The sequence below is a fragment of the Ipomoea nil genome, unplaced genomic scaffold, assembly GCF_001879475.1.
Source record: "Ipomoea nil cultivar Tokyo-kokei standard unplaced genomic scaffold, Asagao_1.1 scaffold1770, whole genome shotgun sequence".
In the NCBI taxonomy this organism is placed as follows: Eukaryota; Viridiplantae; Streptophyta; class Magnoliopsida; order Solanales; family Convolvulaceae; genus Ipomoea; species Ipomoea nil.
The window spans coordinates 3,632,040-3,657,055 of NW_017618198.1; the positions used below are offsets into that span (position 1 = coordinate 3,632,040).

At 35.2% G+C, this 25,016-nt stretch overlaps 3 protein-coding genes across 4 annotated transcripts; 2 read left to right on the forward strand and 1 right to left on the reverse strand.

Annotated features, from left to right (window-relative positions):
- The first annotated feature begins 708 nt into the window (after positions 1–708).
- LOC109192599 (myosin heavy chain kinase B-like) lies at positions 709–2,526 on the forward strand. The gene has a single exon (XM_019343300.1). The coding sequence runs from the start codon at positions 1,042–1,044 to the stop codon at positions 2,383–2,385; it is 1,344 nt and encodes a 447-aa protein (XP_019198845.1). The 5' UTR covers positions 709–1,041; the 3' UTR covers positions 2,386–2,526.
- Positions 2,527–2,580: 54 nt separating this feature from the next.
- Positions 2,581–8,160, reverse strand: LOC109192598. 2 transcript variants are annotated; one of them, XM_019343297.1, is made up of 14 exons: positions 8,064–8,160; positions 7,841–7,904; positions 7,597–7,738; positions 6,810–7,087; positions 6,025–6,062; positions 5,871–5,950; positions 5,401–5,468; positions 4,732–5,062; positions 4,228–4,334; positions 4,051–4,116; positions 3,413–3,503; positions 3,181–3,248; positions 3,043–3,080; positions 2,581–2,949 (listed from the first exon to the last, which is right to left on the reverse strand). In XM_019343297.1, exons 1-14 carry the CDS (start codon positions 8,087–8,089, stop codon positions 2,766–2,768), a joined length of 1,581 nt encoding a protein of 526 aa, XP_019198842.1. In that variant the 5' UTR covers positions 8,090–8,160; the 3' UTR covers positions 2,581–2,765. The 2 variants fall into 2 exon arrangements, with proteins under 2 accessions (XP_019198842.1, XP_019198844.1); XM_019343299.1 differs by lacking the exons at positions 7,597–7,738; positions 7,841–7,904; positions 8,064–8,160 and adding an exon at positions 7,479–7,564.
- Positions 8,161–21,078: 12,918 nt separating this feature from the next.
- On the forward strand, positions 21,079–24,230 carry LOC109192617. Its single transcript, XM_019343332.1, has 4 exons — positions 21,079–21,452; positions 22,270–22,714; positions 22,820–22,935; positions 23,621–24,230. Exons 1-4 carry the CDS (start codon positions 21,134–21,136, stop codon positions 24,040–24,042), a joined length of 1,302 nt encoding a protein of 433 aa, XP_019198877.1. The 5' UTR covers positions 21,079–21,133; the 3' UTR covers positions 24,043–24,230.
- Positions 24,231–25,016: the final 786 nt, after the last annotated feature.

Consider the following 25,016-nt stretch of genomic DNA (forward strand, 5'->3'; position numbering starts at 1 on the left):
CAAGCCACCACAAGAATGGTGGATTGACCCATCATTCTCAAAGACAATAACAGTTCAACAACCCACTGCAAAACTCCAGTAACCACATTCTTTAAAATGAGTTAATACCCGAAATGGTACACGACTATAGTGATTTTTCTTAATTTCGTCCTAAACGATTTTGGTGACTTAACGTAGTCCCAAATTTTTGTGTTTTTGCTCAATTTAGTCCTCCATTTGTTATTTCGTCAAATTGGTGTTAAATAAAGAAACAATTCAGTAATCTCAATATTGGTTTCTCTTTATTCTCAATCCTGCGAAGTGAGAAATCCCCATTTCTTTTATGAATTACTCTCTGAATTACTCCCAAACCTGCGAATCAAATTTGATTCGCAGGTTTGAGAGTAATTCGTAAAAGAAAGAGGGATTTCGCACTTCACAGGTCTAGGAGTAAAGAGATGTCAATATTGAAATTACTGAATTGTCCCAAAAGCACGAAAGTCCGGGATTACATTAGGTTAGGTCACCAAAGTCGTTTAGGACGAAATTGAGAAAAATCGTTATAGTCGATAACCATTTTGAGTACTAACTCTTCTTAAAATAGTATTGAAGAAAAGGACCACCTTTCCGGTGCAATGCTTTAAATATGGTTTAAAAGCCTATGGTCAATTGCTGCAATGGTAGTTTGCAACTTATTATCATTCATGTGTTCATTTATATATACCAACAGTCTATGGTAAGAAATGAGGCTCTGCTGGATAAAATTTATATCCATGCCTGACAAACTGAACTATCAGAGCTTGTATTAATGAACTGCACCACCTCGTGCATAGATCTTTGAGCATATATTTCATGATTTCATTGTACATCTAAGGGGTTAAAAGTCGAAAAATTGTAACATTTTACTAAAAGTCATACTGCTCCACCAAATATATAACACTATTTAATTTCCAGCTAGGTCCAGAGTGTAGTCTCCTTAAGAAAGCTACAGAAGAACATCACAATTCACAAACAACTTAACACAGACATCTCTCATCTATATTAACATTTCAGTCTTGCAGAATGTCAGCAATGGAGTTCAAGGGGGAGGAGAATCATTGGAACTTAGGATATGAGGAGCAGAAGAAGATAAAGTTACCGAGAAGGCTGTCTTTTGGTAACGATGAGCATGATTCTCACCTTGTTTCTGGAAGAACATCCTGTGCATCTGCAACGTCTTTCCCACTTTGGGCAATGAGCCCTGGGACACCGTGGGCGAGATCTCCCCTGCGCGAATCACCTTCCCCACCGCTTATTTATCATTGCCTGGCATCACTCCACCGCAGAGAAGGTAACATCTTCTCCATAGCTGTTTCACAGGAATTAATTTTCACAGGGTCAGAAAGCAGCAGGATCCATGCATGGAAAATACCTGATTGCATAGAGATGGGGCATATCAAGGCTAAAGCTGGTGGAATCCATGCCCTCCTCGCCTACGACAAGTTCCTGTTTACAACACATAGTGACTACAAAATTCGGGTATGGGATGTGCAAGTCAAGGAAAGTTTTCAACCAAAGAAGATAACTACATTGCCTCGGGGGAGATCGTTCTTCCTGTTACCTGGGAGAAATATCCAACAACATAAAGATTACATCTCATGTATAGCTTATAACCATTATGAAAAGATTCTGTACACAGGGTCATGGGATAAAACTGTCAAGGTCTGGAAAATCTCCAAGAAGCACTGTGTAGACTCATTTGTTGCTCACGAAGGCCCTGTTAATGCAATCGTGATCAACCAAGAGGACGGGTGTGTCTTCACTTGCTCTTCAGATGGCACAACAAAGATATGGAGAAGGGTTTATGGAGAAAGTTCACACATTCTCACTATGACACTCAAGTTTCAACCTTCCCCCATTAATGCCTTGGCATTGTACCTATCACCTACTGATTGTTTCCTCTACTCCGGTTCATCAGATGGGTTGATAAACTTCTGGGAAAAGGAGAAAATGTCTGGGAGGTTTAACCATGGAGGATTCCTACAGGGTCATCACTTTGCAGTTCTCTGCCTTGCATCAGTGGGGGAGTTAATCCTTAGCGGTTCAGAGGATGCAACTATAAGGGTGTGGAGGAGAGACGGCAACTCCTTCCACTCATGTCTTGCAGTCATTGATGGCCACCACGGACCAGTGAGGTGCTTAGTTGCGTCCGTGGAAACACAAGATATCATGACTGGTTTGTTGGTCTATGCTGCAAGTTTGGATCAAACTTTCAAAGTGTGGAGAGTCAAAGTGTCTCCATCTGAGAAAGTAAACTCGGAGAGATCAGTAGTCACTCAAAACTCAGAAATTAAAGAGTGTGAAATGATGAGCCCGGTCCTTTCACCTTCTTGGGTAGAGAAGAAGGTCCAGGGCATTCATTTCTAGTGGTGTTACTATGGTAGGAAGGAGGTTGTAAGGCAGTGCCAGCCAGCAAGATTAGGTGGAAACATTGTTTCAGATTTTTAAGTCTCCCTATTGTTGTGAAAATGCTTAAATGCTTCCTCTAACACCAAACTTTTTTTTTTCTGGTAGATAACTATAAAGATTAACAGCTACTCATCAACCACCAACCAACCTTACTTCTGTAATGCCAACGAATCTAATGAGTCGTTCAATGGGAAAGATGAGCATAAGATACAATGCAAAATAAGCATCCATGTAATAGCAGAATGAATCTTTTGATAATAGGTACACTAGAAAAACTGTATGAAAACTGATTAGCAATCTAGAACAAGCAACAGGTTTGCTTTTTTAAGCATCAATGATCAATCTAGTTGAGAGTCACTGGGAAAAGGAATGGAAGCACAGCAACGGTAGTACCCATTTTCTTCATAAGCAAACCTCTGTGAAAGATGGGCTTCACGGATAAGATACTCCCCCCATTCTTCAGAGCCATAACGTTTGTATATGGTTCTTGCATCAAAGGAACGATTCTTTCTTGACCTCTTCCTGAAATATAAGGATATATCATTAGCAAACTTAAGGATGTGGGAGTACAACCCAACCAATGATAATAAGTGAATGAGTCTGTAGTTGCATCACCCTCTGATATGTCTTGCATTCATTACAGTGGCATGCAACTGCATTTCAATGAGCAGAAAAAGTTAGCCAATAGCATGCCTAACCACCTAAACAACAAGAAGATTTTTACGAAGAATAAAGAAGCTCAAAGAAAGTAACCTTTAACTTTTGTTCTTTATCCTTTTCAAGAACTAGACCAGCTTCAATGAATGCATTAGTGATGACTTCTAAGAAAGCTTAGGAATAACAAAAACATACATAGTACATTAAATGATTTTGAATCAGCATTCATGAAAATCTTACTTTTTGAAAATATGGAGTATATTGATAAATCAGTAAACCAATTGAAGGGGAAAAAGCAGATCAAATTATGCCCACAAATTGTGGATACGACAAGCGCGAGAAAGCCGCCCTTCACTACCAATTTCTTCCACAGGTGCATAGAGAACACGAGCATTGGCCAAGGAACCTTTCATGCACTCCTGCAAGGACATGAAATGTAATTTTATTTCAAACAAGCAATTATTAACTCTCTACTCTAGCCTCTCTGTTTAGATATATCCTATTACAACTCAATAGGATCAAAGTACATAACATTATCTTTGAAACAGCTCTGAAGATCCTATATCCTGTGATCCTGTCCTTGAAAGTAGTTGCACCTTTTACAAGATTATTTTCTAGTATTATCAGATAACCTTTTTGATGGACAGAATATGCACCTGCTGGTGTTACACATATGGATGCATTTTGAGTTGATAAGAAAGTAAGTATTTATCTTATGTTCAGTGAGCTGTCCTCCGAAACTAACCCATTTTAATGGTCCATGTAGTAAATATGATTCCAAATTTTGTTTAAAAAAAAAAAACAGTATAAGGCTTTCATAAAAAGTATAAACATAACTAATAAGTAGATATATACACAAATTATCAGAAGACAAAACAAAAAATAGAAAGATCATAAACGTTTCAGACTTGTAGAACAAACAAGTACGAGATCCTATAAAGTAGTTTAAGTCAGAAGGCACCTTACCAACCCCTTAAGTCGAACAAAGACAGGTCTGTTCTCCAAGGCATCAATTACTTTTGATGAGACACTCTAAAATGGAAACATAAAAATGCAAAATTATAATGGAAGACACAGAAAGATTCAAAGGAAAAGGAGCAAGGAACGAACTTTTCAAAAATGCAACTTTAAAGAGAACTTTACCTGCAAAACCTCAGCAGCTTTTTCAACTAGGGCCTTGTTCCATAGTTTCAGCATGAGTACAGTCAAGTGAAATGTTTTTGGATTATTGAAAGTGGACTTTTCAATTCCTAAATTGCACATATAATCAATATTTGAGTTAGTCTGGCTAAATGACTAAAACGATAATTAAAATATAGTAAAGCATCCCAGGAATTACACCCATAAATGATCTAGACATAGTTTCTAGACTTCTATCAAAAGTTTTCAAGTTTTAAAGTACAAGTCAAGAAGCATCAGGAAAGTAAAGACTGGGGTGAAAGAATAGTGTTCTTCACTTCTTCTAGGAAACTAGAAGGGAAGACACACACACACACACACACACACACACACACACACACACACACACACACATATATTACATAACTGTTCTGTCTAGGAGACTAGGGATGATATAATGAGGCATCAAAGGGAAGGCATATATAGATGACACAAAACTTCCTCAAAAACATGCTAGAATTTTCTTACCAGACAGTTTAGATGGCTTTTCTTCTGTGGCAGATGACTTAGAAGCTTTAGGTGCATAACTCACAAGCGGTATCTGAGTTATATCAACTTTAACATGCTCATTATCATTTTCAGTTTTGAGTTCTACCACAACCTTTGGGGCTTTATTCAAATTCTCGCCCTCATCTGAAGTGCCTTCATTTGAAGAGCTTTCCAAATGGCCATCTTGATTAACTTCTGTAGCTTCAAGAATTGAGGTCTGAAAGTTAATGAGTTTATTTACCAGTTCAGTGTGTATGGCCAATGGAAGTGACACAAAGTGGGAGTAGTCCAGATTTGGGCTTTTTACTGCCTGTAGAAAACAATCACATATATGTAGTCCATTAGGAGAAAACCTCTAAACATTAGTATTATTCAGTTAGACTTGGAATTTCCTTTTCACTGGTTTATATAGTTCAAAAGCTATAAAAGTGTAGAACTTTTTTTTTTTTAAATGATGCATTTGTTGGAAATTTCAGGTACAAAAGTTAACAAAGTCGAGTATGTGATATATATATATATATATATATATATATATATATATATATATATATATATATATATATATATATATATATATATATATTAAAAAGGAACAATTTCCTCTTTTTTTTTTTTTATTAAATCTAAAAATGAAGGGTTCATAAAAACCTCATCAATTACAAGCTTGACTCTGTCTGCAGCTTTTGCTACACTTTCAGCAGAATCACCTTCAATTGCTGAATTAGAAACCATTATAAATATGTCAAAAATTGATAGCTAGGAAAGATGCAAATAATATAATGCCATTGAAGAAGCACGCAAATATTCATGCCACAGAAAATTTCATCATGACAAGTAAAGATTAAATAAGAGATGTGAAAAGGAGGGAAAATGAGGTAGAAGTTAGGAAGTTAGACAACTTCCACAGAGATACATATATGGAGTAGTTGGTAAATTTGTAAACTATCTGACCAAGTATAGTGTCTAAACAGTGGCAGCAATGAAGCACATACGTCTTAGACTCTTATCAGAATTGTAACTTGGGCTAATATTGTTATGACTAGAACAATTATATTCAAATGAAATAGTGAAGCAAAATTCATAAGTGGGATTCACTCAGCCAGAAACATGAAGCTTACTGATAGAGGCTTCCTTTTTGGATAAAGGAAATATAATTTCAACACCCAGATCCTCTTCAATCTTTTTCTGTGTGACTCCCCTGTTTCAAAAACTATCAAATGTTAACAGGAAGTTATTTTTATTTGAAGGAAGGATGTTTGCACAGAGTTATACCCTTTCCCTTTGATGAAATGCATCAAAGAAGTCCCTGTCTGCAAGCACATAGGTACATTAGATAAAAAAGTTGTGAAGAGGCATTAAGTGTAGAAGATTTACTTTATCTCAAGATTATCACAAATATAAACACACATTTCTTTTCTTTTATACATACATACATAAATACACACACACACACACACACACACATATTTATATATATATATATATATATATATATATATATATATATATATATATATATATGTATGTATGTATGTATGTTTGTGAAATCTTCACATTATGTAAAGACATTATCTATCTGTAAAGTACTTATAAGACTTCAATGAGTTAAGGATGTGTGTACGTGTGTTTCATATATTGAACGTATAGACTAAGGAAAGCAATATATAAAATATAAATAGTTCAGTCATCAAAGATAAGTAGGTGCCAGAGCACTTGAATATCACAGAATGAGGCGTCTTCTTAACTATACAAATTATATCACAACTAAGGCATCTTACAAATACAAATTATAGCAACAAGTGAGCAGTTAACCATCTATCTAACTATTATTCTTTTGGAACCCACTAAATATTTCTCTTCACAATTTTAATATGTTGAAAATCATAGTGCAACATCTGTAGGTAACAAATCTGCCCAAGTCAATAGTTAGGCCAGTATAACAGTGAAAAGGATGAGCATAAGGCATTATTCAAGAGTTCATAACCAGATAAAAGTAATCAATAGGTGAAAAGAGGAACAACTGCAAAATCACCCATTTGACACATCCATAACTCTACCTCTATTGAAATTGAATGCTTCTCAGCCACAGAAATTGGTTGCTCATCAACAGATGGTGTTGTTTGTCCTTCCACATTACTTCTTTCAATGCAGGTTTGGAATGTGTTTGGGTTAGAGACAGCTGCTTCAGCTTCAACACCTTCAGAAACAATCTCTGAGACAGTGGAAGAGATGGTATGATGACCTTCTTCCACTTGACTTCTGATATCATGTTTCTCCTGACCACTCAGAACATGACAATCCTCCACATTTGAGCTAGTATTTTTCACCATGGATTCTGCAAAATATCCAATTACTCAGTTGTTACCATCATGTTATTATATTATTTGGTTGAAACCTCAATGTAGAACACAAGGATATTAAATATCATCAACTGCAAGATCATGTTAAATTTGTACACATTAATTTATGCAAGCTGAAAGTGACTGAATTAGATAGTAGGAGAAAATGGACAAGCAAAATTTAACAGCATAAGATCAAGGCATGTTGAGAGATTCAAGAGAGAGCTCACCATCAGAAAAAAAAAAAAAAAAAAAAAAAAAAAAAAAAAAAAAAAAAAAAACCAAAGAGGTAAAAACACATTCCATCCAGTTTTTCTTTGACCATATAAAATGCCTCGATATTGAAATTTCAAAGCTACTCATATCCAGCAAATTATAAGCACTTACAAGACAAATCCATATACAGATCATAAATGCATATGAAGCTAGGTCTCAGAGGCCACAATCAACATAGTAACCATGAATCAAACTAGCAGACTATGCAAGAAGAAGTAAGAAACTTCACCCTCACAGGAACTTGACCGAGTGGAGACTGGTCTCCATACTTGAATTACCACTTTCTGTTTCTTCTTCTCCTTAACAATCCGCAACGCTTTTTTCAAGTCCATCCCCGAATTATAGTTGAAACCAGTGTAGTAGGAGCATCCCTACGCCATTACATATCAGCAAGCATTAGATTATCATATTACACCAATCTCATTATTAGGAAACAACAATCAAAAATTAAAATAACAGAAAAATCAACATACAGGTAAGTATGGCAGGCTCTTTGAGATTACGCAAGTCTTCTTGGCTAGCAAAGCAAGGTCGGCTCTGAGAAGATAATTGAACATAAAATAAAATCATAACTAAAACTGATATTCCTTATATCAAAATCATGAATAAGGAGATGACGGAAGTGCTATGCTTTCATTGTTCTTCAGAATGAAGTGATCAAGTGAAGAGGGTTAGAGAAGTGGAGAGAATGCGTACCTGAAGAGAAACCTTGTAGCTATCATTCCTGAACCCCGTTGTAGACGGCGGCGGCAGTTGAAAATAAGTGTATGAGTGAAATTACTTTTTTAATCATTTCTTTTGGGATTATTATTACACCACCTGACCACCACGTGAACAATTCAGTTACAAATCGGTTCGAACAAAATTTGAATCCGCTAATGGTTACGGCTTTTTAAACATTTTAGTTAATGATTAATTCAATTTAAAAGTGTTTATTAACCGAATTAACCAAATATTTTTTAACCGAATTATGTATATATGTGTGTGTGAGACTTTTGCTATAAAATTAGTTTTGAGATGAATTTTTTAGCAAAGATTTTGGTAACATATTACGGGCTTTTTTTTAGTAGGAATAAAGGTTATCTGAGTGGTACCTACTCATGGTTTTTATCATTATAGCACTTTAAGAATATTTGGGAAAAAACTAAGACCGTCAACTGGTTTATGTTTACTAATAAGTTAACTTCTACATGGATTAGATTGGATGACTTCTTACACCGGAAGTCAAGACCTAGAGCTTGATTTTCATAATTTTTTAGACATTTCAAATAATATCTGTCAAGTTCTAACTAATAATAAATTCTTATATATGTTACAAAGTCCTATTTATTTTGTCATAATATTTTACTTATTATTATGTATCTAAAAACATTATAAATGAATGGTAAACCTACCATTATGATGTATCTAAAAACATTTCTTCGGAATCAATCTACTTCCCTGCAAAAGATACCACCTTTTCTTTTTGCTATCTTCAAGCACGACTAATAAAGGCTAGAATTATTACACTGATTCCAAAATCCTTTTACATACATTCCGAGTTTTGAAGCAGAAGGAATATTCATAAAAATGGTTTGCCTAGGAGTTGTGTTTGGGTGCAAGAACTCTTCTGTAGAGTCATACATATTCTCAGCCTTGATAATCATGGCCATCCTCCTCGGTTTGCGTCTCCTATGTTATGCTATCTATCTGCTGCTGAAGAGAACGACGGAGTCTCCGAGCCACGAGGCGAGTTCCGACGGCGGCGCTGTGGATTTGCGGCCGAGTCTCTGGCAGATTTACCGGACTTGACCAACATTTTATTGCCGCCGGCCCGGTATCTCCAATCCTCTCAGCCTAGCACAGTAATTAATCAATTTGTTGCATTTTGCTTTTTGGTATATTCAATTTCTTGAAATAAAAGAAATATGGGGAAAAATTAAAGCATATGCTCAAGGCTAGGACCACCTGACCTTCCTTTTATGTTGTCGTTATTGTTGTAATTTTTAGTTGTTTGTTTGGTTACTACTTTGAGGGTAATTTGTATGGAGTAGTCTTAATGTGGATTATCAAACTTTTTTAAGGATAAAATAAGAAGTACTAGCTAAGCACCTTATGCTCAGATGGTACACGGATTAAACTTTTATATGGGCGATTATGAGTTTGAACCTCAGTAGAGGTGTTATCAATTTTTTGTGTTTTTTTCAGTAGTTTGAGAAACTAGAAATAATTATGAACATATACTACATTGTAACAAAGTCAATAACATTCAAAAATATAAAATAATAATGAGTACCAACTTTTTTTTTCCATATATGATAATAAAATTATATTTATTCATTAATTGTTATGAATGAGTCTGATGCATTAAAAAATAAATATATTTATATTGTTTCTGGTGAATTTTTTGTTATTATCCATACAGCATGATTAATTTTTTTTAAAGAAAGGAAATTCATTCATCCTTGTTATGCATATAATGTATTAGGGAAGTCAGAATACATGTTATAAAAAAAGGGAAAATGGCACTTTTTCCCCCTATGTTATATGCTTATAGCACTTTTTCTCCCTGAGTTATTCATGCATCCACATTTGTCCCCTCAATTATTATAAAAGTGGCGGTTTTTCACCCTGATAATATTAAATAGACATTTTTACCCTTAAAATACATATTTTATTTATTTCTCTTGTTCAACAAATTATTGTTTATACGTAGGGATGGCCACGGTTCGGTTCGAACTGAACCGAACACTATAGCAATCAAATAAAAAAAATTTCGGTTATGATTCATAACATAACCCAATATTTGGGTTTCCGTTTATTAAAATTGTGAAGTGGAAAAAAATAGATTTTGAACCGTGAACCAGAGGTTCAAATCGGAACAACTACTAGCAATAGCTTAAAATTAGAATTATAATATTTGCAAATAGTGTATGTTTTTTTCGCATTTATATTGACTCTCACATATAAGTATATATAATCGCGATTTGGTTTTTATTTTGAATCGTTGTTTCACAATTTCGGATCCAATTTGAACTGTTGGTTCAAACATTATTTTAAAATTTTATTTTTTTATTTTTAAAGTATTCTAAATTCAACAATTAATGTATTTTATTTCTTCAAATTGTGGTTATAATTTGTTGGAGAAGTAAAATAAAGGAAATATTTATTTTAAGGGTAAATATGTCCATTTAATATATCAGGGGGGAAAATTGCCACTTAAATAATATAGGGGGAAAAAGTGCTATAAGTATATAACACAGGGGAAAAAGTGCCATTTTCCCTATAAAAAAATTATCCAGACTAAAATGCAATCAGACCATAAAGTACTTGACCAAAACATGATTGTTTTGCGATGAGTAATAATAAAAACATAACTAATGAAATGTTATAATTCATCATCATTATGGACATTATTATTGTAACGTATGTAACTGTTATACATTTATTGCATCAATTTAATACCTTTGTATTATGTATATATACTCTATACTTAGCTTGTTGTAGATGAAGATGATAATGAAGAGACTATCATCCTTTCTCCCTCATCTCTCTATTCACTATTCTATTTTTTCCTTTTAACACGTTATCAGCACGAGCTCTAACCAACAGAGGCTCCAGGCCGGCGATTATCACAGTGGTTGGAGATTGGGGCTCTTCAAGGTACTTCTATTTTCTGGTCACACTTTAAAGTACTGGTGTGGTGAGCTTATCATCTGCAATTGTTTCTAATCGGCTGGTCCAAAGTGATCTGGCTGGTCATAGAACACATGAAATCATTGTTCCTAATCGGCCTACCTTTGGTAATTTGGCTGGTCATAGGACCTTTGATGGAGCTACTCAAACCACACTACCAGTACTTAGTGTTCCTGCTAGTGATAGTGCTATTGTTTCTGATTTTCTGGTCTTGATAATATGAATACCACTGTTAATGAATCACAAAGTGTTAGTGGTCCTAGTGTTAATGCTCTTAATTGGCTAAGTATTGGTAATGTCCCTTTGATTTCTTCTGTTGCTAATAATCCACTTAGTCGTGGCAATGAGGCAGTAAACAGAATCCAGTTTGATAATTTTTTTTAACCATGTTAATAAGGATATGTGTGTTTGTATTATCCATTTCCAGAACCTGATAACATATGCATTATGACTAATTTTTTGTATGTATATGTGCGTATGCATATTATAAACCCAGTATCAAAGCAAAATTAGCTTGTGGGAGTACACTTCTTAGCATAGAAATATAGTGGAAATCAAATCAAAGGTTGGAAAATCATGCTAGAGTTTCGACCATACTCTAGCGAGCTTTGTCTTTGATCCTACTTGATTAAAACTGCTACATCATCTATGCCTACTTGATTGATTATGCACTTCATATTATTGCCTTGAATTATGTCAATAAATTATTATTATTATTAGGCAATACAATCATATTGCATAATGTTGTTATACCATGTCAAATTATAAACTGAAATGTGGTAAAAGGCATAGATTACTTGAACTTAGATGAGTGATTATCTTTTTAGATAATTTTGACTATGCTTATTATTTAAGATAATAATATGTCATATGCATGTCCATCCTGTTGATGCCTAATTTTTTTTGAGAGCTTAATTGAAATATATAATGTTGTGACACTACTGATTATTACATGACAATTATTGTTGTGCCACAATTTGCTCTCTTATGCAATATGGCTATGTGTATATCATAGAAGAAAATGTGACATAACAATTATTTGCTATAGGCCATATATGTTAAGATTTATTATAAATCTTAATGGGTGCTTTGCCCAGATGAAAAATTAAAGTCATTGATTTATATACTTATTATACGATAGTCCTTGTAGGATTGTCATGATCAACAAGTGGTTACAACATGAATTTTACACATAGCATTGCCCAGAAGGCGAATTCATAGCACTAGTTATATGATAATAACACTACGACAATTTATATGACTAATGTCAAATTGAGTTAATTCTGTTTTGGAAGTCAAATGATTTATTTTTTCAAATTCATGCATATTGATGGTGCTAATTTTTATCATAAAATTATATGGCATGAGTCTTGAATCTTGAATATCTCAAATGTGAGTATTTGAACACAATAAAAGTGCATATTTTCAATATTGTTTTGCCCAGAAGGTAAACACTTAGAGCACTAATTTTTATTTGACACCTTTTAGTCTAAACCATCGGTTATGAATATTTGATCGAAAAGATTTAGAGTCTAAGTTGATCCCTGAAGGATCGTATGATCCTATGATCAATAAATTATTGTGATCCATTAATGTACAAAATGGACGCATGATCTGAGAAGTTAATTCTCGTGGGTCACCCGAAATTATTTGACAATTTAGAATTTACTTCTCTATGTTTAATTTTCTGGACGGGTTTTTACTTCCCGGATGGTACCTTTTCGGATTGTACATGAATCCGTTGTACTCTAGTAGAAGTACATAACTAAAAATTATTTAAAATAGTGTGCGTCTCATTGTCATATGTGATAGTCACCTTGTACTCCTGTAGTAGTACATGACCAGATTATAATAAGTATTTTGAATGTCATTGTTTTTTAAAAAGACATCAAAATTTTAGTTTTTTTTTGTTGGAATGTACTTTATGAGTTCCGTGCCTTTCCTACTTGGCAAATATGCTTGGTCATTGGATCGTTTTTAATAAAGGTCTATAAGACCTCAAATGGGATTGATCTTTAAGGTGATTTATGACTCATGAATGAAGTTTGCAACTTCTATTTCTAATGCTATGCTACTGTCCAAAAGTTAAAATTGACTCACATCATGTTGGTTTGCCTGAAGCAAACAAGTTGTGATTTTTTTTTTTTACACATAGTAATCACTGCCTGAAAATTCTGACAGGCGCAGTTTGAAAATTAAATTCGTGAAAAATACTTGTTGAACTCCTTTTGGCATGAAATTTTTTCTGGAGAACCTAGACTCGTGATATTTGATGTCTGTAAAAATATTTTGTTAAAAATATGCTTTGGTTATTCCAGAAAAATTTGTAAAGTTTTGGCAGTGTGCTGCCAATTATTTTCTGCCTGGAGAAATGTTGTGAAAAATTTCAGAAAAAAATACTTCCACACCTTGGATTGAGATGAAAATTTTTATGTACGTTCTAGACTTGCTGAACTACATATCTGCCAAACTTTGTGTCAAAATGTGTTACCGTTTTCCCCCAGAAAATCCTGCAATCCAGGTCAAAATTCTGAAAATTTTCTGCCGTCTTCAGCTTGTATATCTTGCTGTTTTGTGATGTTTTCATGCTGATATGAAACTATGAAATAAAATGAGAGCCTGCTTGGAAAAGTGCTATTTTTGACTCCCCGAAATAGGAATGAATGGGCCCGGCAGCGAACATGTGCTCATTATTCTTCGACGAACGGTACTTCTCTCATTTTTCTAATTTATGAATTAATAAACAATATCTCTTGTCATGTCATGCCTTGTGTGTACCAAACATGATACTCTTTAATGGATGTGCATGACTCAATAGAGAGTTTGGTATCCAAGACATAAGGGACAATTATATCACATGCTATTGCATGCTTCTCTTTAATTGACAACTTTTAGCATATAATCTCTTGATTAGGCTCATATAACAGCTTTTGTTATTTCTTGTTGGCAATTAATTATTTGCTATAGGCCATAGCTATTGAGATTCATCACCCTACTTATAAGTGTGGCAATATCATGAATTCTCAATATGGTTAGGTTGCACCTGTCGTTGCTAAACCTTAGCTTGCATGTGATAATAGTTAAAGGCTATGACATGTTTACAGTGCTAGTTTCTGCTATAGAAACTTTTTGACATGAGATTTGGGCATATGATATTTAAATTTATAGCCCTCATTGTTTTGTATATTTATTTGCCCAGAAGGTAGATTAAAGATTTTAATTCTCTAAGTCATCCTTTTAGGATGAATCTTGACAATGAATTCTTGACCAAAAATGGTCAACCTATCCCATCAATCCCCGAAGGATTGCTTGACGTTACTATGAGTCAAGTTTTTTTTACTAAGTCTAACTCGATGCATATCACAAATCAATCCTTCAAGGATTGTTATACCCCCTTTTTCACCTAGTACGTGGTTTAAGAAGTAACATTTCCCTATCTGCGTTATTTTATTTGCGCAGTCTATTTTTATATCACCACCACAACGTACCTCTAAAAGGGCTACCAAAGAAACCTCCATCTATTGATTAAATACAAAAAGCCCATGATAGGGGATCAATACATATAATTGGGTACGTTGACTGCATTCCTAATGAAGATTGTTTCTCGGCATTAGGGGGAGATAATATACTACTCCGTAGCTTTTTGGAATGCCAAGAAATTTCATAAGAATAAAAACATCTTCATTATTTAAATCCATGTACTAGTTAGATTGAACTGGAAGTTCAAAAGATAATCTATTTTGTGATTTTAGCAAATAATCTGCCAAATACATCTATTGATCATAGTGATCATAAAAGAAGTGACTAGGTCCTATATCCTTGGACCAAACATATCTATCGATACTCCTTGACACTAGAAGTGTAGGAGATCTATCGGTGAAAGAGATATGGATCATAATACTAGATCTAGTAAAGAAATATTGTCACTCTTGAAATAGATTGAACAATTATGTCCTGCAGACGTTCATCCAGATGACGAAAAACCCTGGTAAGATTTATAGGTGCACCAAACAAACGTAATACTAGGGATGCGGAATGACCAGATCAAAATATCTTTGGGAAATGTTTAGAATCTGGTTGTTTTAGAAATTGCCATTACTTTTACAAATATGGGAGTTTTACAAAAAGGTTATAGTTGTCGACAACACAATTGCCATTACAAATTGCTCGTTATATGATAATCTGGATCCAGAGTTAGGCACCAGAAGTGCCATGACTATTTAATATATAAAGGAGCAATTAAGGCATAGCTTGACTCGCTAAAATGAATAAATTCTCTTTATAACAATACACCATTTGAGCATTAACCCTGAAGGTTACAAATGAGTGTGTGCATGAAAGAGAAATAAGAATAATGAGGTGATAAAACGAGTTTGTAGCCTATGGGTTCACGCAGAGACCCTTAATTGATTTTAATCAAATATAATCTCCCACGGTAAATGGCATTAAGTTCTGCTACATAATACAATTGGCAGAATAATAAATTTAGATATGCAGTTAAATTTATCTTGAGAAATCCCTGATGGATTCATAATTCTCAAAATGAGGATTTTTAAGTATTATTATGTGTCATTATTTACTCTTTAAAGGGTTGCGAATGGAGTTAATATCCTCATTGAAGGAATAATATGTACCATTGTGTGCTCGATAAAGGGTTGATAATGAACTTATTTATTATTTATTATCTCAGTCAAGATTGATGGTGTAAACATCAATAAAAGATATAAAGAGCTTAATGATGTCAGTTCATGTTTAAAGACTGAGACTTTTGAAACAAAAGCTTGTGAAAGCTATAAGTATTATCTCGACTTGGAGATCGAGTTTTTATTTGAAGATTTTTTTATATACACCAGTCAGCCTACATCTAAAAATGCTTTTTCATATGTCTATATGCATATAAGTGTCATGTTTTTATCAAACTAAAGGTTGCCTAATAATCTCTTGAAGCAGATAAGGAACCTTTTTGGACTCGAAGTCCCTTACTTCATTATCGTTGGAGCACCATTATAGAACCAGAAGTTCTATAATCGCAACATATTTGCGATGAAATTGCTAGCAAAATCTAGTGCTCTCCCCCTACAAATGAAGTACTTGAATAATGATTAACATATCCTCCGGTATCTTCGAGATACAAAGACATGACATTTATGTAAGAAACCATGATTCGGTTTTAATAGGCTACTTGGGTACTGGCTGTTTTGTTTGATCCCCGCAATGCGAAACCCAAACTGGTTATACAATGAACTTTCCTAAATGTTCAAAATGAGGACAATAACACTTGTGTTGCACAAATGTTATATGAGCTCTAGAAGAGCCATAAGATTATTGTACACTATAGTGACAATCCAGAAGATTTGTCCAATCCATCTCTTCAAATTTTGAAATATATGTAGAACTTGAAGATTGTTATCTTCAGGGGGAGACGGGAAGTACATTTACTCGAATCAATTCGGAAGGTTGGACGTAAAATCCTGAAGATTAAGTCATAAAAGACTAACAGTTGCGCACTATTTGCAACACAACGGGAAATACATTTACTTGAATGAATCCGGAAGATTGAACGTAAAATCCTGAAGATTAAGTCATAAAAGACTAACAATTGCGCACTATTTGCAACGCATAAATACATAAATATCATGTACTCTTTTCCTCACTAGTTTTTCTCCCATTGGGTTTTATAGTGTGGTTTTTAACGAGGCATGAGTATGATATAGTAATGACAATGAGGAAAAAGTTGCAAAATAATTGCTTAAATGGACAAACCCCAAAATCCTGAAGATTATGCGGTTTGCGCCCTGAAGGCTTATGGTTGTACTCTTTTTCCCTTAACTAAGTTTTTCCCACAGGGTTTTTCTTAAGTTAAGGTTTTTAATGAGGCGACCAAATACAATATATGTTTTTACATATATCATGTACTCTTTCCTTCAACTAGGTTTTTCCCACGTGGTTTTCCTAGTGAAGTTTTTAATGAGGCATGAATATATTTTCTATTGTACTCTTTTCTTGTCTAGGTTTTTCCCACCGGGTTTTCCTAGCAAGTTTTTTTTTACGAGACGAAATCGTGGTCAAATAATGTCCAAGGGGGAGTGTTATAATTCATCATCATTATGGACATTATTATTGTAACGTATGTAACTGTTATACATTTATTGCATCAATTTAATACCTTTGTATTATGTATATATACTCTATACTTAGCTTGTTGTAGATGAAGATGATAATGAAGAGACTATCATCCTTTCTCCCTCATCTCTCTATTCACTATTCTATTTTTTCCTTTTAACATGAAAATCAATTTCAAAATCAAACTCATCAAATGTCTTAATTCCAAAACAATGTATACTTTTCACATTCTCTCACTTAATTAATCATCGTTTCTTTTTTTTTTTCTTTTGGATGATGAGAGACGTACACTCGCCATCCGTATGCATGCACTGAATAACCCTATTCATATATAATAGCCTTATAATTGATGGAGAATAATGTAATGGGCCTGGCCCAACGAAATTAAAGAGTGTGAGCCCAAAGGGATGAAAAGGGCAAATTATTGTATGGACCATGGTCCACACAATGTTATGTGGACCATAAGAAAAAGTACATTTTTAATATACTAAATCTACATTATTTTTGTAGTGAATGTACATTATATAATATAATGTACACTCAGAACAAAAATAATGTACATCCTCTGAATACAATGTACATTATTTTTATACTGAATATACATTATGTTTGTACTGAATGTACATTATTTTACAGTAGACAAAATATGGTCCACACAACTTGTGTGGACCATGGTCCATACAATAATGATTGGATGAAAAGGGCAAATTATGCTCTGGACCCGTGTCCGCAATGAATTGTGGACACAGGCTCAAAACAACGTCGTTTTTCAAAAAAATGCGTCATTTAGTTATAAAAAAAAAAAAATATTCGCGCGTGTTTTGCCGTTAACGGCGTTCTTTTTTTGGATTATGAATGTACAATTATGCCGTTATGAATGTACATTTATGTCGTTATGAATGTACAGTTATGCAATTATGAAATTATGAACAAAGAGCTCTAACATTATGAACTTACAATTATGAACATATAGTTATAAAATTATGACCATAGAGCTTTAAAATTGTGAATATAGAGCTTCGAAGATTATGAATGTACAGTTATGGAGTTATGAATCTACAGTTATGAGATTATGAATCTACAGTTATGGAATTATGAATGTACAGTTATTGATCGAATTATGAACAAAGAGCTCTGACATTATGAACTTACAATTATGAACATATAGTGATAAAATTATGAACATAGAGCTCTAAAATTGTGAACATAGAGCTTCGAAAATTATGAATGTACAATTATGGAGTTATGAATGTACAGTTATAGAGTTATGAATGTACAGTTATGGAGTTATGAATGTACAGTTATAGAGTTATGAACGTACAGTTATGGAGTTATGAATGTACAGTTATTAACATATAGTAATAAAATTATGAACATATACTCCTATAACGAAGCGGTCTGAAATTAAAAAAAAAAAAAAAGAGATAACAGTGCCTAACGACACTGTTACCCGTGTCCAGCATGCATGCTGGACACGGGTCTATAGCATAACGATTGGATGAGAAGGGGGGCTCACACGCATGGGCTCGCATGCATGCCTATACGTACGCTTGGACCTCGCAAACATGCATGCACGCGTGTATGCGAGGTGGTTGCATGTGTACAAGGTAGCGGCTGCACGCACGGGTGGCGGTTGCATGCGTACAAGGTGGAGGCTGCGCGTACGGATGACGGTTGCATGCGTACAAGGTGCGCGGCTGCGCGTACGGATGACGGTTGCATGCGTACAAGGTGGCGGTTGCATGCGTACAAGGTGGTGGCTGCAAGTACGGATGACGGTTGCATGGGTACAAGGTGGCGGCTGCGCGCACGGGTGACGGTTGCATGCGTATAAGGTGGCAGCTGCACGTACGGGTGGCGGTTCCATGCACGCTGTTGGAGACTACGTACATGCATGCATGTGGGTGGAATGGCGGCTAGTGCATGCATGCTGCACACGGAAGGGCAGTTGACGGAGGGCGGTGCGTATAGGAGCAGGGACCTCTCGGGAGAGTGCGCGACAACCCGTTTGAGAAGTTGGGGGCACGTGCGAAGAGGAGAGGACACGTGTATGGTGGGAGCTGGAGGCCTGTAGATGTCGCACACGTGGGTGGTATGCGGAAGTACTGAGAGGGTATAAAAGGGGGGGGGGGGGGCTGCGGTCAGTTTAGGACATGGCAAGAAACACAAAAGACCTTGCGGTCTGAGTCTTCTCTCTCTCCTAACTAGTCCAAAGATCGATTATGGTATTATGCATGTAATTCAGGTTTCTGTCTATCCATTTATTTCCCTTTTCACCGTATAACTTCCATGTACTATTTTTTTTGGGCTTGCGACACTAGGCTTGTGCGCGTTTATGTGGGCCTCGCGCCCCACTGACAATAATAACTCTTTTATTTCGTTCTATATTTCCTATACCCGATTTATGGTGGACCCGATTTCATTAAAACCATCAATAATAATCTAGAAATCACACAAATTATATAAACATCACTACAAAGTCATATTTGTTTTTTTAGATGGAGCATTTGATGAAAGCTAGCTAGCTCATTAATATGAAACCGTTTGTCATATGTTGTTATCATCACACACATCATTTTCAAGCCTAGGGCCATATTCATTTTATGTTATAGTTTTTATTGTAATTTTTATTTAATTTTTTTTTTATTTTTTATAAGAGAATCTGATCTGTAATTACTATTTGATGGTATATACGGAATAAACTTCATTTTTATGAGTGTTTTTTTGTTAGTTTGTTTGTTTGGTCACTACTTAGCTTGAGGTTAATTTGTATGGCATAGTCCGTAGTCTTAAAGTGGATAACTTTTTTTTAAAGGACTAAATTGTAATATAAGTAATTTATTTGGTATTAAATAGGAATATAAATTATTGTTGAAATTACTGTGCGAGTGTATTATCACTCTTAATAATTAAGTTTAATTTGCACTCAATTTGATTAGGAAAATACTTGGTGTACTCCCATTTTATACTCCCAACTTGTACTCCCTCTCACATGTTCTTGATGTAGATATTTTTCTGTGGACCCACATGTTGAAAATAACCAATCCAGGCTTGCCACATCAGGGAGTACAAATGAGGGAGTAGAATTTGGAAGTTCATGTAGTAGAACTCATTTGATTATTGTTAAATGAGATTTAGACAAGATAGCTTTAATTGATTTTGCAGAATCAATATAAATCTACATCTTCACTCAAACTTGATTCCCCCCTCCCTCGCCCCCCCCCCCCAAAAAAAAAAAAAAAAAAAAAAGGAATAAGGTTCAAATTGGCCCCTGAACGTAACCTGAAAATGCAATTAGGCCACTGAACGAAAAAAAAAAAAGTGCAATTAGGCCACTGAACACTCCAAATGTATGCAATTTCACTTAATAGCAGGTTACTTGCTTACGTGACATGTGAGATGACATTTTTAAATACTTTTTAATAAATTTTAATAATAAATTTTTTTAAAAATGTAATTTAAAAAAAAAACGACGGAGTTTATTTTTTATTAATTTCTTTTAAATTTATTATTAAAATTTATTAAAAAATTATTTAAAAATTATTAAAAATGCCACCTCAGTTGCCACGTAAGCAGGTAACCTGCTAAAATTGATGGTAATCTGTTATCCGGTGAAATTGCATACATTTGGAGTGTTCAATGGCCTAACTGCACGTTTTTGGAGTGTTCAATGACCTAATTACACTTTTTTTTTTTTTTTTCGTTCAATGACCTAATTGCATTTTCAGATTACGTCGCCAATTTGAACCTTATTCCAAAAAAAAAAACAGTGCTATTGACCCAGGCCAATTGTTAGTTATTACGGAAAATAAAAGGGAAATAAAGAAGAGAAAACAAGACTTTGGGGGCGAATTCGAGATTATTCATAAATGGGGGATGATGGTGAATTTTTAAATTTTATATTACGAGTACTCCAAGCAGAATGGAGTGAAAGATAGCAGAGCTAGCTGGGCAGAGCAAAGAAGAAGATGCTAGAGAGGGTGCTGTCTTCCCGGAGAGCAGGCGGGCCGGTGAACGAGGACGGCGACGACGACAGTACCGGAGACGAATCCAAGACCCGAAAGCACACCTTTACCCCAATGCGGTTCATCAACTACCTGACCCGAACGGGTCACATCTGGCCCTGCCTCCTCATAGGCCTCGTCGTCGTAGTAATCACTTCCTTCATTGTCCACACTCGCGATTTGGTCTGCATCTCCGCCTCCTCTGCCGATCACACCTCGCGCCTCCGCTTCTTCGGCTTCGACGGCCTCGAATCTGATTTCGGATCTCTGGGTGTGCCCTGGTGTAAGTTCCATTTCCCCACCTTCCCTATCTCTCCATGATTCTACCGCGTTTCAGATCTGGATGCTATCTGCTTTTTGCCCTGGACGGGGATTTATGACGAAATTGATTCTATAATTCATGAAATGTGGCTCTGTTTTTTCATTCATTTAGTGAGAATTAGATTAATCTAGCCGAATTTGAAGCTCACTGCTCAGTACAAATATCCTTTAATAGTTCTGAAATTTTTATAGGATATTATAATAAAAAAATTGCAGAAATGCTCAACAATGAATTGTGGATTGTATGTAGCTTTTAGCTTCTATGAAACTAAATTGCAATAGCCAGCATGTGTCAATTTATTGACCTATATAAAATTATATCCTGTTAACTGAAAGATGGCATCTTTCTCTTCCCTACGTAGCAAGATAGCTTCTTAAATTTCTGTTCTGTAGTTGATGTCCTTGCATATTCTCTTACCGACAGGTTATTCTAAAATGATAAAATATGATGTCAGAAAATGCCCAAAAATTACTACTCTTAATAAGATAAATTGTCATCATATATTTAAACTTTGCATTAATTGTTGAGTTTCCTATTATACATGACCCTTTTAACCATGATTTAATGTATGCCCAGATCTTAAAACTACAGTGTTGAATTTGCTCCTGTAGTAATATGCTTCTATTTGGTTTAGCTTATGGGTAAAAGGCACTGAAATTGATTTTTACAGTTGTGATATTTTCTATTGCTTGGTTAGTGATGCTTTAGATTAATGGAGCTAAACTCTGAGTTTGGTTTTCTACCATCTACTCCCCTTTAATTGCTAGCTTTTCTAAAGGCAGATCGAAACTTGGCAAAACTGTTGAATGGACCACAAAAGATTTACTCGAAGGTTTGGAGGAGTTTGTGCCAATATATGAAACACGTCCAATCAAGAATAACATGTATGGGATGGGATTTGACCACAGTTTTGGGTTATGGTTCGTCACCAGATGGTTGAAGCCAGACTTGATGATTGAGAGCGGTGCTTTCAAGGGACACTCAACCTGGGTTTTGAGACAAGCAATGCCAGATACACCAATCATATCGCTTTCACCTCGTCATCCTGAGAAGTACCTCAAGAAGGGACCTGCTTATGTTGATGGAAATTGCACATACTTTGCTGGAAAAGACTTTGTCGACTTTGGCAGTGTTGATTGGGCAATAGTTCTGAAGAAACATGGAATAGAAGATATTAGTCGTGTTATTGTCTTTTTTGATGACCATCAGAATGAATTGAAAAGGTATTGCAGTTTTGCCTTTGGGAATATGAGTAACCTCTTGGTAATTCATTCTGCATATTATTTTTCTGCTACTAAGAATTTGTTGCATTGCAATTTGATTGGCAGATTAAAGCAAGCTCTTGAAGCTGGATTCAGGCATCTTGTCTTTGAAGACAACTATGATACTGGTACAGGAGATCATTATTCCTTGAGGCAGATATGTGATCAATTCTATATAAGAGGTACACAAGATATATATATAAATGTGTGTGTGTGTGTGTGTGTTGTTGATTTTTGACTATAAAATTCTGGCATTTTAGATATAAAAAAAATGGCATTTAGTATAACATAACTACATAAGTCATGCAAATAAGATATTATTTCTTAACCACCAACCCCATGGAGCTGCATTAAGATTTGACAGGCATTTGTATCAGAGGAATGAATTGGCAAATTACTTATAGAGCTTACTAATGCTCTATGGTGACTAATTGATAGCACTCCTGAAATGCTGATGGTCAAATCCATTTGTTTTCAGTATTTCATAGGTCCCCAAAATGGAAGTATGATTTGTATATTGATAGATTTTATTTTCGGTTTAACATGCTAACTTAATCTGATCTTGGTGTACCAAAAGATTACTCATGCAGTCATGCCTTGAAACCCAAAGGAGCAGAGTTCATAACATGAAACTATTAAAAGTACAAGATGAAACCCATACATTTTCAAGAGAACTAAATATTTAGTTACTCGGTTACCTCATGTGTGAAAATGGAAGCATAGATTTGTTCTTAAAGTCCATTATGAAATTATTCTCTGGTAACTCAGTTGGTCCTATTTGCCAATCGTACATGTTCACTCTGTTATAGCGCTCATGCCTGTTGCTCGTGGCAATGATTGCCTTTTCATATTAATGCTTTTACCCAGGCGGTGGCCACAGCTGCTTTAAGGATAGCGATGAAGCTAGGATAAGATCAAGAAGGAAGAAATTCTGGGAAAAAGCTGTTGATACAGAGGAACTTTGTGGGCCAGGTGAAGCATGGTGGGGTGTGAGAGGTTATATGCGGGATAATTTTAATCACAGCAATAAGGTAATCACCTACGCTGAACATTTTCAGAACAGCAGGTTTGTAGAATCAGTACTCGATGTGTACTGGGAGCTCCCCCCTGTAGCTGGCCCTTCACTAACTCATCAAATGAGATACGACCCAGCTCGTGCATCAACTCCCATCGTTGAAGATGGCAGATATGGATTATTCCAGAGACTTGGCTTATCTAGATTCGACAATTCTGTATTTAATGGATACACACAAATGGTATACGTTCAGGTCTCTCCGCAAGAATCTTAGCCCCCGCTGAAGTTGGTGCAAAAAGAGGTTTTCAGTTACCCAGTGCCGTCTGTAGTGTTCATTACATGCTATCTCCTTATTTTTTCTTCTTTTATTTCATTTTTTGTTTGTTTTGCATGTACTCTGAGTTCTGACATAGCTTTCTTGCTGTCAATATTAAGTTACATAATCGAAACCTATTTCTCCCAGGCACTATTTGCATCAAAATCCAACATCAACAGCAGTAAACCTACAACTATACATCCCAAACCATCAACAGAGCAGATTAACTTTCATAGAACACTCAGGGTTTGGGGTGTAACTTGCCACACCAAGTTGCACTCCGACGTTAAACCTAAGTTTACATTTCAAGATTCTTCTATAGTGTCCGTCTATATCATATATATCGGATACTATTGATACTAGTACTGATCAGTATCATTGAAGTAGAAAGCTGTTGAATTATTGGGTTTATGGTGGATTAAGCAGATCATGATCATCATCCCAGATTTGCTGATGATGTAGTGACCCAGCTTGCCTCTCTGATGTCCAGTTCAGTTAGTGGATTGGTCTACTTAATGACTATACTTTCTGCTTCCCTCTTTTTGTGTGTTGTGCATGCATGTTATCAGGTCTAATATGTGGGGGATATGATTGAGATAAATGACTTACCATGTCTCCTACTAACTTTTCCAGTTTCTGCCCTGCATGCTTCACAGATTTCCAGCATATTCACAACCCATTCAACACAGTACACTGCCTCCATATGAAATGGAAGGTTTTGTATTCCATTAATGCTTCTTCTTCTGATCTGATAATAGTGTCATGTTTACACAGAATATGTTGCTAATAGCCCTGAATATTCTATCATCACAATTAATAAATGAATAGTTTCGCTTCTGTGGACGTAAGCATATTGTCAAATTACACAAATCTTGTCGTTACTTTCTGTCATTATTATTGTTCCTTGTTCTCATTAATCTCTATAGATTTGC